At 42.3% G+C, this 17,586-nt stretch overlaps 1 protein-coding gene across 1 annotated transcript in view; it reads right to left on the bottom strand.

Annotated features, from left to right (window-relative positions):
• Positions 1–17,586, bottom strand: part of LOC135505724 (kelch-like protein 29) — a 535,325-nt gene that overhangs the window by 243,515 nt on the left and 274,224 nt on the right. The window contains exon 3 of the mRNA XM_064924798.1: positions 16,149–16,466. Coding sequence (XP_064780870.1) covers positions 16,149–16,424 — 276 coding nt within the window. The 5' untranslated portion in view covers positions 16,425–16,466. The remainder of the gene's footprint in view (positions 1–16,148; positions 16,467–17,586) is intronic.

Below are 17,586 nucleotides of genomic sequence, written 5' to 3'. Positions count from 1 at the left end.
CTTGATGATTGAGTTGGAGGCGTGCGTGGCCACGCAGTCGTGGGTGAACAAGGAGTACAGGAGAGGGCTCAGAACGCACCCTTGTGGGGCCCCAGTGTTGAGGATCAGCGGGGAGGAGATGTTGTTACCTACCCTCACCACCTGGGGGCGGCCCGTACAGGAAGTCCAGTACCCAGTTGCACAGGGCGGGGGTCGAGACCCAGGGTCTCGAGCTTGATGACGAGCTTGGAGGGTACTATGGTGTTGAATGCCGAGCTGTAGTCGATGAACAGCATTCTCACATAGGTATTCATCTTGTCCAGATGGGTTAGGGCAGTGTGCAGTGTGGTTGAGATTGCATCGTCTGTGGACCTATTTGGGCGTAAGCAAATTGGAGTGGGTCTAGGGTGTCAGGTAGGGTGGAGGTGATATGGTCCTTGACTAGTCTCTCAAAGCACTTCATGATGACAGAAGTGAGTGCTACGGGGCGGTAGTCGTTTAGCTCAGTTACCTTAGCTTTCTTGGGAACAGGAACAATGGTGGCCCTCTTGAAGCATGTGGGAGCAGCAGACTGGTATAGGGATTGATTGAATATGTCGTAAAAACACCAGCCAGTTGGTCTGCGCATGCTCTGAGGGCGCGGCTGGGGATGCCGTCTGGGCCTGCAGCCTTGCGAGGGTTAACACGTTTAAATGTTTTACTCACCTCGGCTGCAGTGAAGGAGAGACAGCATGTTTCCGTTGCAGGCCATGTCAGTGGCACTGTATTGTCCTCAAAGCGGGCAAAAAAGTTATTTAGTCTGCCTGGGAGCAAGACATCCTGGTCCGTGACTGGGCTGGATTTCTTCCTGTAGTCCGTGATTGACTGTAGACCCTGCCACATGCCTCTTGTGTCTGAGCCGTTGAATTGAGATTCTACTTTGTCTCTGTACTGACGCTTAGCTTGTTTGATAGCCTTACGGAGGGAATAGCTGCACTGTTTGTATTCAGTCATGTTACCAGACACCTTGCCCTGATTGAAAGCAGTGGTTCGCGCTTTCAGTTTCACGCGAATGCTGCCATCAATCCACGGTTTCTGGTTAGGGAATGTTTTAATCGTTGCTATGGGAACGACATCTTCAACGCACGTTCTAATGAACTCGCACACCGAATCAGCGTATTCGTCAATGTTGTTATCTGACGCAATACGAAACATGTCCCAGTCCACGTGATGGAAGCAGTCTTGGAGTGTGGAGTCAGCTTGGTCAGACCAGCGTTGGACAGACCTCAGCGTGGGAGCTTCTTTTTTAAATTTTTGTCTGTAGGCAGGTATCAGCAAAATGGAGTCGTGGTCAGCTTTTCCGAAAGGGGGGCGGGGCAGGGCCTTATATGCGTCGCGGAAGTTAGAGTAACAATGATCCATACCCCTGGTTGCGCAATCGATATGCTGATAAAATTTAGGGAGTCTTGTTTTCAGATTAGCCTTGTTAAAATCCCCAGCAACAATGAATGCAGCCTCCGGATAAATGGTTTCCAGTTTGCAAAGAGTTAAATAAAGTTCGTTCAGAGCCATCGATGTGTCTGCTTGGGGGGGGATATATACGGCTGTGATTATAATCCAAGAGAATTCTCTTGGTAGATAATGCGGTCTACATTTGATTGTGAGGAATTCTAAATCAGGTGAACAGAAGGATTTGAGTTCCTGTATGTTTCTTTCATCGCACCATGCCTCGTTAGCCATAAGGCATACACCCCCACCCCTCTTCTTACCAGAAAGGTGTTTGTTTCTGTCGGCGCGATGCGTGGAGAAACCCGTTGGCTGCACCGCTTCGGATAGCGTCTCTCCAGTGAGCCATGTTTCCGTGAAGCACAGAACGTTACAGTCTCTGATGTCCCTCTGGAATGCTACACTTGCTCGGATTTCATCAACCTTGTTGTCAAGAGACTGGACATTGGCAAGAAGAATGCTAGGAAGTGGGGCACGATGTGTCCGTCTCCGTAGTCTGACCAGAAGACCGCCTCGTTTCCCTCTTTTTCGTAGTCGTTTTTTTGGGTCGCTGCATGCGATCCATTCCGTTGTCCTGTTTGTAAGGCAGAACACAGGATCCGCGTCGCGAAAAACATATTCTTGGTCGTACTGATGGTGAGTTGACGCTGATCTTATATACAGTAGTTCTTCTCGACTGTATGTAATGAAACCTAAGATGACCTGGGGTACTAATGTAAGAAATAACACGTAAAAAAACAAAAAACTGCATAGTTTCCTAGGAACGCGAAGCGAGGCGGCCATCTCTGTCGGCACCGGAAGTATCATTGCATTAGAGTAAAGGAAAGGACTGTCAGCTGTACCCTTATAGTGACAGAGGGGAGTAAACACACACAGCTATGTCTTACTATACTTGTGAGGACTTTTTTTTTAAAGAACCAACAATTGATTCCCATTCAAAATCCTATTTTCCCTAACCCTATCTCCTAACCTTAACCACTAAGCCTAAAATATATATATTTTTACAAGTGAAGACTGGCAAAATGTCCTCACTTCTAGAATGTTTTGTTGGTTTACTCTTCCTGTGAGGACTGACAAGTGTAGTAAAACATGTACACACACACACACACACACACACACACACACACACACACACACACACACACACACACACACACACACACACCTCTCAAGTTCTTCTTTCAACACAATCTACAGGCCATGTGATTGAAATGCAAAAGAGAGAAAACAAAAGAGAGTTCAAGCAAGAGAGACAGAGAGAAAGCAAGCGAGCAAAAGAGACAACACTTGTCTGATGCTGACTTTGCATTGTAAATACCCCTTTTGTTTATCCAGTGACATCATATTATCATCTGTGTTGGTCTCCATTCAGCCAGAGCCCACAGCAACAAAGGTCCTTCTATTGTACAGGGAGAGCCCATGTACAATATTGAATTACAACATTTTGTCTGCCCTTTCAATATCAGACAGAAAACGCATTGCGTCTTTCAGTGCCACAGACTAAAAAATGACCAGTAATTGTGATCATCGAAAACATGCTCTGTTATTTCTCATAATAGAGATTTCAATGTGATATCATATGACTGGTTATTAGAGCCGGCCACTAAACCTCCCCTCCCAGTCTTTCTCCTCTCCCTTTTCTTCTCGCATCGTCTGCCCTCCTTTCGCCTTCTCTCCTGGTCTGCCATCTTCATCTCCCCCTCTTTCCTCTCCTCTCCCTGCCAACACCATAACACAGCCCTTAGCAAAGGCTACAGAAGCCAGACCAACCACACCGCCAGAACCCTGACCGGGTTTTATTTGAGGAGAAAATCGTTTCCTGTTATAGAAAGAGAACATAGACGTTTCTCTGCTTCTGTTTTCAGAACGGATTCAAATCAAACTGTTTACTGCAGGAATCTAAACATAGACAGCGGAGAGGAGGACTTGGCTGGGGCGTATGAAGCAGAGTAGACAGGCGGCTAGACGCAGACAGGGGAGAGATGGAAAGACAGAGACAGAAAGACAGACAAACAAACATTTGTCTTTGGTACAGAAGGGCAGCTAGGATAAGACCATATTTACAGACTGGAATACAGTAACATCGTGCATCAAGGGAGAGGGATTTGGTTGAACCAAGGCCATGGAGACCTCTATTATGAGGAGATTGACTGGAGAGAACAAGATGGCAGATGTCTACATTGTGACCTAGCAATGTTTTCAATCAAAGCATTTCCTCCCCTTTTTCAGAACCTGTTTCCATTTTGCAAGGTCAGCAAGTTGGATTAAACCCACATCAAATAAATGCCCAAAATCAATCGGTAATTGTCATGATTTGAGTAGAATCATTTATTTATTGTACTGTAACTTCTTCTAATCAAACATTATTCAATCTTAACTTCTGTAGTTTTCATCTGACAGTGGGCAGCACTGTGTGTCCGAGGTGTGATCTTTAAGTAGTAGTAGCACGTATTAATAGTTTCTCGCAGACAGACTGAATTGTACACCAATTTATAATCAAAAATAATTATCTAATAGTACAATTCAAAGTTTGGGGTCACTTAGAAATGTCCTTGTTTTTGAAAGAAAAGCACATTTTTGCCATTAAAATAACATCATTGATGGAAACTGCATATTTTTTATGGAATATCTATGTAGGCATACAGAGGCCCATTATCAAAAACCATCACTCCTGTGTTCCAATGGCACGTTGTGTTAGCTAATCCAAGTTCATCATTTTAAAAGGCTAATTGATCATTAGAAAACCTTTTTGCAATTATGTTAGCACAGCTGAAAATGGTTGTGCTGATTAAAGAAGCAATACAACTGGCCTTCTTTAGACCAGTTGAGTATCTGGAGCACCAGCATTGGTGGGGTCGATTACAGGCTCAAAATGGCCAGAAACAAATAACTTTCTTCTGAAACTTGTCAGTCTATTCTTGTTCTGAGAAATGAAGGATATTCCAAATGAGAAATTGCCAAGAAACTGAAGATCTCGTACAACGATGTGTATTACTCCCTTCACAGAACAGCGCAAACTGTCTCTAACCTGAATAGAAAGAGAAGAGGGAGGCCCCGGGGCACAACTGAGCGAGAGGACAAGTACATTAGAGTGTCTAGTTTGAGAAACAGACACCTCAAAAGTCCTCAACTGGCAGCTTCATTACATAGTACCCGCAAAACACCAGTCTCAACCAGTCAACAGTGAAGAGGCGATATCTCAGACTGGCCAATAAAAAGAAAAGATTAAGTGACCCCAATCTTTTGAACGGTAGTGTATATATGAAACAACAATACTAGAACGACAAGGTTAAGGTGGCAGCTTTAGAAAATACATCTTTAGAGTTCTTAGGGAGACATTTCTAAGGCCCCCGGGCTATATGGTGTGTGCAATGATCAGCATAGAAAAGTACGGAATGGGAGAGTTCTGATACAGGCCTGTGCGTGTCATGGGAGTGTTCAGTTTGTGGCTGTTTCAGGTTAATAATTGCTAATAAGGAACCATGTTCCATACAGATCTAGTCATCATGGACGGTCTGGTTTGAATGGAGAATCTTAATGCTGCCCACATGCTGCAGCAAATGGAGGGCTCCACATTTTAACACCCTGGGGCTATCGACCAGAGTAAACACGGCGATCACTGGTCCTCCTCAACACTCAACTCTTTCCATGTGTCATCCTAACCAACATCTCGATTCAATCAACTAAAGAACCTGGCGATCCCAGAGCTCTTATTGTCCTGCTCTGGATGCCTGGGAGAGGATATCAGAGGATAAGACATGCATTTATGTGTGTTTCTGAAAGATTATGGCGGCTCTACTGCATGGCAAATTGAGAGGAAATATTTGGGGAAATGTTATAGTCAGGCTAATCCTCATCATATTCATAAGCAAGTTACCCCCAAGAACCAAAAAAAGGTACATAACCGGCAGGAGAAAATATGGTTTACGATAGCCAACAACTCAAATTCATTGACACGTCAGACGTAATTCTATACGTTTTAATGCCATACAATGGTGGTCTAACGTGCAGATAAAAATGATTGCTCCAAAAAGCTAGTTCTTATATAAAGGATAGGTTGAAGAAAAAAACGTTTAATATGAGTGTGTTGCCAAGCTATTTCTCTGGGGACTGGAATCGAGATCCCTGAGTATTCTGTACTCTGAAGGTTGTCTTCATTCAGACTGACACGCATTGATCAGCCGGACAGCATAAAGAGAGAGAAGTGTTCTGCTCCGTTCCACAACAGTGGGAGATCCATCGGCCTATCATGCAATTCATGGATAATGCATGTCCCACAAACAAAGCTTTGGTGAGGAGCTTCTCCGCGTCTATGGATTTTGCCATCGTTCGTGGAGACATTGAAATGTCAAACTGCGAGAGAAAAGTGAGGTAGAGGTAAGAAAGACGGAGGGAAACACAGGGGAGCCAAGACTCTGACTGTCAAAAATACTTTTAGGTTTAACGTAATCAACATATGAATAGTAAATTAAGCTTCAAGGCTACGCCATTAAAACGGGGGGAATAGGATTCCTCTCCAACCATTAATATTTATGGAATAAGAGGCTGTAAATTTCCTCCAGAAATGGCCATGCTGTGCCCTGTGAAGTACATTACTATCAATTCAATTCAAGATAATTTACTGCTATGAAAAGGGTGAGAACTTCAATTGCCAAAGCAAACTGTGACCGTAATAGAACCTTTAATAAGATAGCATCAACAGCAACACGAATACGAAGACTATAGCCTATTCACACTCTGTACATTTAACGCTTCCGTCAAAGACAGACGTCCACGATGCATCATGCTTTCAACATGCGTCGATTCAGCTAGTTTGTGTTTACCGCCATAGTACACTTCAGGAAACGCTCCAGATAAGATATGAATCCACCAGAAATATTTCCATAAGCGTGTGAATACAACACTTTACCATTTGGTTTCTAGCCAGGTGGATATCACATTCAGCCATAATGAGAGAAAGGTTTCCCTAATAGAAACACAAATATCTTCAATTAAAAAAACTAATTTGTTTGTCCAGGTCAAGAGAAATAATAGTGTTTTCCACAACGATGAATCAACAGTGAATTAGAATAAGACACACTAATTCCTATTCAGACATTCAACCCAACAAGAAATCAGTGTGATATTAAAGATAGAAGTTATCAAAGCTGCATGTGAGAGAGGCAAGAGCTGTATAATAATATTTATGCAAGTCATGAATCAATATATCTTCCTCAGTTGAATGGCTGTTCAGCTCGTGGCAGTTTCCATAAGGAAGCTGGTTTCTATTTAACCACCTCATGGTGAGCCTGTGTGCTTTAGAAATGAAAAGCTTCATCTTATCTGTGCTAGATCTTCCATCATTTGAAGGAACTATTGTAGTGGATTTCCTTTTTTTATCTGAGCCTAATTCAGAAGCTAGTCTCACCCGCCATTCCTGTCTCTCTCTCTCTTTCTTTTCCCTTTCTTTTCAGTTTCCCTGGTGGGAGTCTCTTTAAACTTTAATCATCTCACTTTCAGTACATTTCACTGCAACCTAGCAGCAAGGTTATCACATTTTTCAAAAAATGTTTAAATCTCTCTTTGCTCTCGCCGCATCCTCAATAAAGATGCTGTGATTTCATCATTCATATCTTCTTATTGGCCGGATCTATTCTGTGTTTTTCCTACATCGGTATTGAGACACAGGCAGGGTTTATATTATAAAATACACCTGCCAGCCACAGTCAAGGATATGTCTGTGCAAGGAGATGCTAGAGAATAGAAGGAACCCTGATGTGTTCAACTCAAAGGTGATACAGAGTACTGTTTTCAATTTACTTTCAGCTACTAGTACCGTATTGAAAAGGGAGTGGCTCTTGATCCATGACCAGATTTTTTTCTTCTGAGGCTCCCTATCCGCGAGTCCGTAAATTCTCTCAGTATACCCTGGACTGGGTTAACTGAATAGTTAAATAACAAAAATAAGAAAGTTGCAATGTCACTAAGCAAAAACAAACAAACAAAACAACAATTGCCAGTACAAATGTAAATATATATATATTTACATTTGTACTGGCAATTGTTGTGTGTGTGTGTGTGTATATATATATATATATATATATATATAACCCTAACCTATATACTAATGAGCTAGTTAGCTAAAAATTACAATATGACCTGTTGCTTCTCATGGTGTAGTGCGGAAAAAGCACACACATATACATATATATATTTACATATACACACACACACACACACATATACATATATATACATACATATATATACATATATATATACATATATATATACATATATATATATATATATATATATATACATACACACACATATATACATACATATATACACACACACATATATACATACATATATACACACACACACACACACACACATACATACATACATACATACATACATACATGGCTAGCGAGCAGGCCTAAGTAGACGATTTAATCTCCCTAGCCAACAAGTTTCATCAGTCTCAGGCATTGGACTAAGAGTTTGCTGGGGGTTACTTAGCTAGATAGCCAACATAATTCACAAGCTAAAAATCGCTAACAACGCAACTAGCTAGCTAATGACAATGACAGCTGTTGCTAGTTGTGGGGTACTGCAAACTAAGTCAATTACAAAAAATTGACATTTGTACTGGCTGTTTTGTTTGTTTTTGCTTGGTGACATTGCTAATTTATTATTTTTGGCATTTAACTATGCATTTAACCTGGTCCATGTTCTGAAAATATACATCTCAACATGGCCACAGAGTAATTACGGTAGAGAAAGAATGGGTTATTGTGAACTTTCTCTCCTTGTTGACGAGCGGTGTCAGAGAGAGGCAGTCGCCTCCTGCTGTGTTGTAGATAGCATGTTGCATCACAACCAGGAGGGGGGGGGGGTCTGCTGCTCACAGCACTGAAGTACCCAACCTGCCCTGCCGCCAATCAATGATATACAAGGAGAGTTAGCACTTCTCTGCCACTGTGTGAGGAGGACAAACATTTTCATGTGTACAAGGTATGGCATTCTATTCATGTTGCTTTTACTGGTTAGTCTATATTAAATATCATCTTTATATAAACCAGGATGTTCCGTTAAGATATAAAATATATTTTAAAAAAAAGGTGACCTGCCAATACTGCAAGACTATATAAAGTTCCTTCAGAAAGTATTTACACCACTTGACTTTTTACACGTTTTGCAGTGTTACAGCCTGAATTTAAAATGGGTTGGTGGTAAGGGTAGGTAACAACACATCTGCCACGCTGATCCTCAGCACGGGGGCCCCTCAGGGGTGCGTGCTCAGTCACCCATGACTGCATGGCCAAGAACGACTCCAACACCATCATTAAGTTTGCTGATGACACAACAGTGGTAGGCCTGATCACGGACAACGATGAGACAGCCTACAGGGAGGAGATCAGAGACCTGGCCGTGTAGTGCCAGGATAACAACCTCTCCCTCAACGTGATCAAGACAAAGGAGATGACTGTGGACTACAGGGAGGACCGAGCATGCCCCCATTCTCATCAACGGGCTGTAATGGAGCAGGATGAGAGCTTCAAGTTCCTTAGTTTGTTGTTGATGTGGACCCCATCATGGTCTAAACTAGAGGTCGACCGATTATGATTTTTCAACGGCGATACCGATTATTGGAGGACCAAAAAAGCCGATACTGATTAATCGGACGATTTTTGTTATTTGTAACAATGACAATTAAATCAAATCAAATGTTATTTGTCACATACACATGGTTAGCAGATGTTAATGTGAGTGTAGCGAAATGCTTGTTACAACAATACAACAATACTGAATGAACACTTATTTTAACTTAATATAATACATCAATAAAATCAATTTAGCCTCAAATAAATAATGAAACACGTTCAATTTGGTTTAAACAATGCAAAAACAAAGTGTTGGAGAAGAAATTAAAAGTGCAATATGTGTCATGTAAGAAAGCTAATGTTTATGTTCCTTGCTCAGAAAATGAGAACATATGAAAGCTGGTGGTTCCTTTTAACATGAGTCTTCAATATTCCCATGTAAGAAGTTTTAGGTTGTAGTTATTATAGATAAGAGGACTATTTCTCTCTATACCATTTTTATTTCATATACCTTTGACTAGTGGATGTTCTTATAGGCACTATAGTATTGTCAGTGTAACAGTATAGCTTCCGTCCCTCTCCTCGCCCCTACCTGGGCTCGAACCAGGAACACAACGACAACAGCCACCCTCGAAGCAGCGTTACCCATGCAGAGCAAGGGGAAAAACTACTAGAAATGGAAATGGAACAGGAAGCTAGTAGAACTGGAACAGGACGCTAGTAGAAATTGAACAGGACGCTAGTATAAATGGAACACGAAGCTAGTAGAAATGGAACACGAAGCTAGTAGAAATGGAACAGGAAGCTAGTAGAACTGGAACAGGACGCTAGTATAAATGGAACACGAAGCTAGTAGAAATGGAACACGAAGCTAGTAGAAATGGAACAGGAAGCTAGTAGAAATGGAACAGGAAGCTAGTATAAATGGAACAGAAAGCTAGTAGGAATAGAACTTAAGAACCAGTAGAAATGCAATAGAAAAGTTGTTTTTTTTTTTTTTATAAAAGAAAACCCTTTGCAATGGAACAGAAAACCAGTCAAATGTAGGTTTTATATTGTGGTGCTGAAGAGGTTAAACATATTAATCAGGGAACAGGGATTAGCCTGTGAAACTAGGGCATTAGAGCTCTAGATCCTGAAATACACAGCATGTATCAATCGGTTATCCAACCAACCATGGGAAAGAGATTTCTCTGGAATATACATTTTAGCATTGACAAATTAAAATGATCCATCCAACATGGCCTGGCTTTAAACCTGATGACACCCTCATAAACACCAAATATCATTCTGAAAATAAAAACATCCAAGAACATTCTATAGAAAAATCTGTACATAAATGTTACCTCTAGCTAAAGGCCAATACCTCTTCTACAAAGCAGGTTAAATTGTCTATCTTTCCTGTTGTGGGTAATTAGGCCCACTTCATGAATCTATGAAAGTGAATGACCTGTGTTAGTCAGTCCCTGACCCAAATAAACCCTGATTGCCGCGCTGCTTTCGCTTTGACTAAAACCAAAACGACCCAGCCAGAGCCATTACATGCTATTCATCAACTGAAAACAGAAATAGTGTTGTGGTGTCAACGGCCAAGGATACATCTGTATAAACAGATCCCGGCGCCGGAAACAAAGTGAAAATACATACAAATGAATTGAGAGAAAAAAACATGCTTGGATATATAAGGTAGCTCATTTAGAAGTGCTCTCCTACCCTAAGTGTAGTGAGGTGTTCCACATGGCTAGCTGTACATCATGATGGACATCGTGGCCAGATGGTACTCTCAGCACACGGCACTTCATCACGCCTTGCTAACGCAGACAGACAGACGTGCAAACCAGGGAAGCCGACACGTGCGTTTATTTCATAGCTAAAGATGATACACACGCAAACACCAATTACACACATGCAGGAACTCATACTGTCTAAATATGCGCAAAAATACAAACTCATGCACGCTCACGCATACTGTACACACACACACACACACACACACACACAATGGGAAAGCTCACAGGCCCACACAAACCCAATCCACAGGCCCGTGTACACACACCCAGCCCACACCCACGAGTTGGGCAATGTCAACCTTTGTCCTATCGGGATTATGTACCCATAAAACATTGTGATATATGATGGTATAGGCCCCTATTGGCCAACCATACCTACATCACGAAATTGAATGCTACAACTGGATGAATCATGATGAAAGATAATGCTGTTGAAAGCCTGGACAGAGGAGAAGTGCAGGCAAACATTTCCTTATATACTTTTCTGGTGGAGGAGCTTCAGCATGGAACACGTTTGTGTGTGTGTCCCTCCCACATGATGGAGCCGTGACAGTCTGATGAGGAACTGTCTTACCGTAATGAGTTGGGTTATAAAGCATGAGCTGGATAGAAGCAGTCTACAGTCTTCAGAACTGAATAATAATTGCTTTATTTGCATCAGTAAATAAATAATATTGTAACGATCCTGGGTTTATAAGCGCGGAAATCGACCCTGCCGCGCGAACATTCTTTTGCGGCACAGTCGAAGGTCGAGGGTTGAGCTTCCTGCTGTTTCATTGCAATATTATCTGTTTCATAAAGCTGTGATTGAGACTATGAACTTTCATTCGTTTTATTTTGATTTTTTGTCAACTTCAAGACAACACCTTCTTAGGCCTGAACATAACTAACTTGTCTTAAAGCTTTTATGATAGGACTAGTAGGAGGATAGGTTATTGGCCCTTCGGTTTTCCTGGCCCACATGGATCATTTCTTTCTTAATAAGCTTAAACTACTTTTTTTTTTAGGGGCTATTGCAACCTGGTCTCAGAGCATTTCGTATTATTCTGTACGTTTATCTGGGATTCTCCATTTAATACTGTACGATATGTTTTGTTTGATATGGCTACATAAGGCAAAAAACAAAGAAGATGGTTGGTCGTGGTGGATGGCTGTGCGTATAATGTGAACCTTTAGCAACCCAAGGTTGAGAGTTCAAATCTCATCATGGACAACTTTACATTGTCCCCCTAATTTACAAACTTCCAAATACTTTTTAGCTACTTTACAACTACTTAGCATGTTATCTAACCCTTAACCAGTCACCTAGCCCTAACCTTTTTAGCTAATCCTTCCCCAAACCTTGACCCTAACCTTAACCATAACACCTAGCTAAGATTAGCGAGCTAGCTAGAATTCATGACATAACATACATTCTGTAAATTCGTAACATATTGTACATTTGGCAAATTTGTAACATATTTTACGTTTTGAAAATTCGTTACATATGTCACAAATTACAAATCATATTATATCTACATAATAATTGGTGATGGACATCCAAAAATGAATACATACCATATTAAACATATCATACTAAATGGAGTGTTTGGATTTACGTAAAGAATAATAGGAAAAGAGTAGATTGGCTATCGATATTGTTTGTTATCTCTCATTATTAGTCCCCTGGCTACCTTGTGTTTTTAAGCTATTCAAACAACTTTTTGAGGTGGAACTCTGTTACATTCATTGTTTGGAAGGGAGAAATCCTTGTATAAAAAAGATGAAAGCGTAGCCTATGAACCAAAGTCATATTTATAGCCTATCGAATGGTGAGAGACGGGACTATAGGCTACGTTTTTTTTTAACCGCTAGACACAAGATAGTTAAGGAGTGTCCGTAGTAAAAGATTAAATTGCTTAGTCCAGGGATCATCAACGAGATGCAGCCGCGGGCCGATTTTCTCTTGAGAAGACGGTTGGGGGGCCTGAACATAAATACAAATAATTTGTAGATGGCAGATACAGTATAATGTTTGACTAAAACATAACAATTTCACGATCACGTTTCTCTCTATTATGCGTGAGAATGTTTGGGAACAGATTTTTTAAATTAAAATCACTTGGAGCTGATTTCCTGGTGTTTTTAGTGCATTATGTCCAACAATAATACATTTTTTAAAATAGTTTTTTTTGCTCAGAAAACTTGGGGGGGGGGGGGTCTAAGGTCTAAGGCCCATGCAACAGAGAGAACGAGAACATTTTCGGACTGGACATTTTGCGCTGCTTTGGTGGAATTCTCCACTCTGTCTGGCCTACATTCCTCTCCTGTGTTCTGTATATAACATATTTATTGAAATAGGCTATAGAAACTAGGAGTAGGCAAACCACTCAGAATGTCACAGAATGTGCTGCCCTGCTATGTGCTGCGAGACGCCGTTCTTTACTGTGCGGTGACAGTCAAGTTCAAATATGCTAACCCATTGTCTGTCACATCACAATGTCGTCACCATTGACAATGTCGGTCAATCGTCGTTATCGCCCAACCTTAACACACACACACACACACACACTGAGAACAGCTGAGAGATGTCCTCACATCATACATCAATACAGCCTGTCAGGTCTTAAAGGGATAATTCGGGATACTTTGGCCAATGAAGCCCCTTATCTACTTCTCCAGAGCATGCACGTTGTTCCCATAGGTCTCCAGTCATGGTGCTAACGCTAGTTAGCAACTTCCTTCAACCTGGACGCAGAGACATAAAAAACAGTACGAGTTCATCGGACTCTGGGGATGTAGATAAATGGCTTAATTGGCAACATCCCAAAGTATCCCTTTAAGTGAGCAACAGGCGCCAGGACAGAGAACCAACAGCATCCCTCTGCCTGACAAACACATGCACATACAAACTGCTGGACAGATACACTGAGACTCAGAGCAGAGCTGCTTTGATGGCAGATGACAATGAGAGAGAGGTGGCTCGAAGGCCTATGGATGTCCAGTGTGTGTTTCTGTGTTCCATTAGGCCATTATTAAACATCAGCTTATGCCTCTAGGTGTTTCCTGTTTAGAGACATGCTCCGGATTGCGACTAGTAAGTCTTTTTTTAAACCTCCCGCTTTGGGCTGAATGTGTCAATGTGTAGTTCATACATGCATAATCAATGAGCAGAATTACCGTTTTACTCCACAAGCCACAAAATCCCTAGTTTGAAAGCAACTGTTTACTAGAATCTGTGCAGCGCCATTTTCCCTACATTTCTCCCACGTGGGTCAGCCCCCTAGCAATTAAAGTTCCAGCCCCTCGCCATGAGTGACCGCTAGCAAGATACACAGCAGAGAGAGAGAGCGCAGTTACGTGGTGCCCGTATCTGCACATATGCAACATAGTATGCAATTTTCAGGGATCACAAATGAATACAAATGAATACAAATGTACAGGAGAATCTATTTAATGATGCTATTCTATATGCTGCTAGAAAAGGTTACAACGAAGTGTCGAAGACAACACACAGGAGAGAGTTAAACCCCTGACTAAACACTAGCAGACAGGCCAGCATCTGGTGGAGATTCGCTCCCTAACACACATACCCTCCTCCCACACACACACACTGATTATTAACCGTCCATGTATCTGACACACATGTCAGACCAGCCGAGCTACTGAAGCTATATGCATGGCAGCCATATTGAGTGGTCCTAATCACATTGGCAGCCATTGACTGATGACAATAGCCATGGTGGGAGACGGTGGCTGCTGAGAGTTCTGTTCCGGATACATGTCATTATTCAGCAGACAAAAAGAGGCCACTTGGCTGCCGGAGGAGATTTAACATTTCTGTGGTCAGAGAGTTCTCTCAACCATCTAATGATGCTCACTTAGCAGCAGCATTACTGCAGTCTTGTTTACCACTACTGCCTGGCAGAGGAGACAGAGAGAGACAGACAGCGAGAGAGAGAGACAGACAGCGAGAGAGACGGCAAGAGAGAGAGAGAGGGCGAGAGAGAGAGCGAAAGAGAGAGAGCGAGACGGCGAGAGAGCGAGATGGCGAGAGAGAGAGCGAGACGGCGAGAGAGAGAAAGACGGCGAGAGAAAGAGAAAGAGAGCGAGACGGCGAGAGAGAGACGGCGAGAGAGAGAGCGCGACGGCGAGAGAGGGAGAAAGACGGCGAGAGAGAGAGAAAGACGGCGAGAGAGAGAGAAAGACGGCGAGAGAGAGAGAAAGACGGCGAGAGAGAGAGAAAGACGGCGAGAGAGAGAGACGGCGAGAGAGAGACGGCGAGAGAGAGAGAGAGAGAGAGACGAGAGAGAGAGAGACGGCGAGAGAGAGACAGCGAGAGAGAGACAGCGAGAGAGAGACAGCGAGAGAGACAGCAAATGAGATAATGTGGGGGGAAAGGAAGAGAAGGAGAAAACAAAGCCCATGTAATGGTAACGGAGTGATGTGGAGGTGAGAGAGGTGGAGAGAAGCTCAGGCCCTGTGGAGTTAAATGAAAGTAAAGTGATGTGATATTGCGGAAAAAAGTTAGAGAAAGATGAATGGTGGTCGAACAAGCAGAGCCAGGACAAGGGAGGACGCTTGGTTTTCTAACTTCATTTGGTGAAGCTGCCTCTCTCAGAGTATCTAGGTAACTCCTTGGGCTACAAGAGAGAAGAGAAAACTCACAGTGAACTCACTGCATAAAAGTAAACGTAAGAGGTCAAATCTCAAAGTGGTACTAGGGCATAGAACTTTTCAGATTCCAGTTTTGAGTAAGGGTTGGTCATTACAATGAAAAAGAGCTAGCAGAAAAACAGCTATCAGGGGGAAAAGACAAAAACACTACAGGATCTTTTTTAGTTTATCCAACAAAGTTCATCAGAGTGTAAGTTTATAGTAAGTATTCCATATATTGGAAAGCACATGCCTGTAAACCCTGTCCAAGCTCAGAGCTTTGTAAGCACCTACAGCTTGGCCACATCAACTGCTGCCTCAGGTAATTTACATAATGAGAGGAGAAAATTAGTGAGGAGGAGAAAAGAGGGAACAAGCCAGCCATTTGGCAGAGAGAGAGAGAGGGGGGGAGGAGAGAGAGAGACAGAGAAAGACAGAGAGAGAGAGAGAGAGAGAGAGAGAGAGAGAGAGAAGAGAGACGCAGCTAAATGGCTTGGCGGGATTGAGATGAGAAGAGTTGGTGAGTGGCGGGAGGGGGGGTGGGCCAGAGAGAAAAAGATTTGCATGGAGAGAATGGTAAGAGTTGGAGAGCGGAGACAGAGTGCATAATGAGGAGGGAGGTAAATGGTTTTGGACAGAGAGAGAAAGAGGACCCGTGTGTTCTTACCTTGGCAGAACCAGCGGCCGTGACTGTGACGCCTCCTTGACGCTTGACAACCATGTCACCACCACTCGATGTCGTTACGGCAACCGTAACTGGGGTTGGCAAGAGGGAAGGGATGACGGGCAGTGGGAGGAGTCCCGGGCGATTGTTACCGTTGACGGCTGGGCAGCTGTTATTGGCTCCCGATCCGTTGAGTAGGCCAGTCGGACGGATGATGTCCCGCCTCTCCCACGGCATCCCCCGGTACTCCCTCTCGAAGCGGTTGTGGTGACGTGACATCACTTCCTCTTCCTTTCAGAGGAGACGATGACGGGGGCACGCCTGGAGAAGAGGGGGGGAGGATTGTGTTGATCAATATTATTATTTATTCAAGTAATAATGCAGCAATTTCAGCTGATCAGTCTGTTACCAATATTCTGGCCTGATGTTGTACAGCTATAAATCTGAGTCACAATACCGCACCATTTCAGAGAGTCGTGTCGCGTACGTGTGAACGCTTTCGCAGTAACATCTGTTCCCAGTCAACTGACTGACAGGAAGAAAAACACACCGCGTCTCATAACATACATGCCTGTTTAAAACGCACTGCAGCTCGTTAGCAGAATCTAACAGCCGTTCTCCCAGGTCTTAACAAGACGATAACATACAGAACAGAAATGAGCATCACCATAACAGGATCTATAAAAAAACTGGAAAAAACACACTTTTAATGGACTAATTGGGTTTGGTTCAATAAAAAATAAAAAGTCAAACAATATGGCTACAGCCAGACAATACATTATTATTTTCATATTGTCTAGAGGATAGCTATGGCTACAGCCAGACAATACATTATTATTGTCATATTGTCTTGAGGATAGCTATGGCTACAGCCAGACAATACATTATTATTTTCAGATTGTCTTGAGGATAGCTATGGCTACAGCCAGACAATACATTATTAATTTTCATATTGTCTTGAGGATAGCTATGGCTACAGCCTGACAATACATTATTATTTTCATATGGTCTTGAGGATAGCTATGGCTACAGCCAGACAATACATTATTAATTTCAGATTGTCTTGAGGATAGCTATGGCTACAGCCAGACCATACATTATTAATTTTCATATTGTCTTGAGGATAGCTATGGCTACAGCCTGACAATACATTATTATTTTCATATGGTCTTGAGGATAGCTATGGCTACAGCCAGACAATACATTATTATTTTCATATTGTCTTGAGGATAGCTATGGCTACAGCCAGACAATACATTATTATTTTCATATTGTCTTGAGGATAGCTATGGCTACAGCCAGACAATACATGATTATTTTCATATTGTCTTGAGGATAGCTATGGCTACAGCCAGACAATACATGATTATTTTCATATTGTCTTGAGGATAGCTATGGCTACAGCCAGACAATACATTATTATTTTCATATTGTCTTGAGG

Source organism: Oncorhynchus masou, chromosome 19 (assembly GCF_036934945.1).
Source record: "Oncorhynchus masou masou isolate Uvic2021 chromosome 19, UVic_Omas_1.1, whole genome shotgun sequence".
Lineage (NCBI taxonomy): Eukaryota > Metazoa > Chordata > Actinopteri > Salmoniformes > Salmonidae > Oncorhynchus > Oncorhynchus masou.
This window is presented reverse-complemented; position numbering and strand designations above follow the sequence as displayed.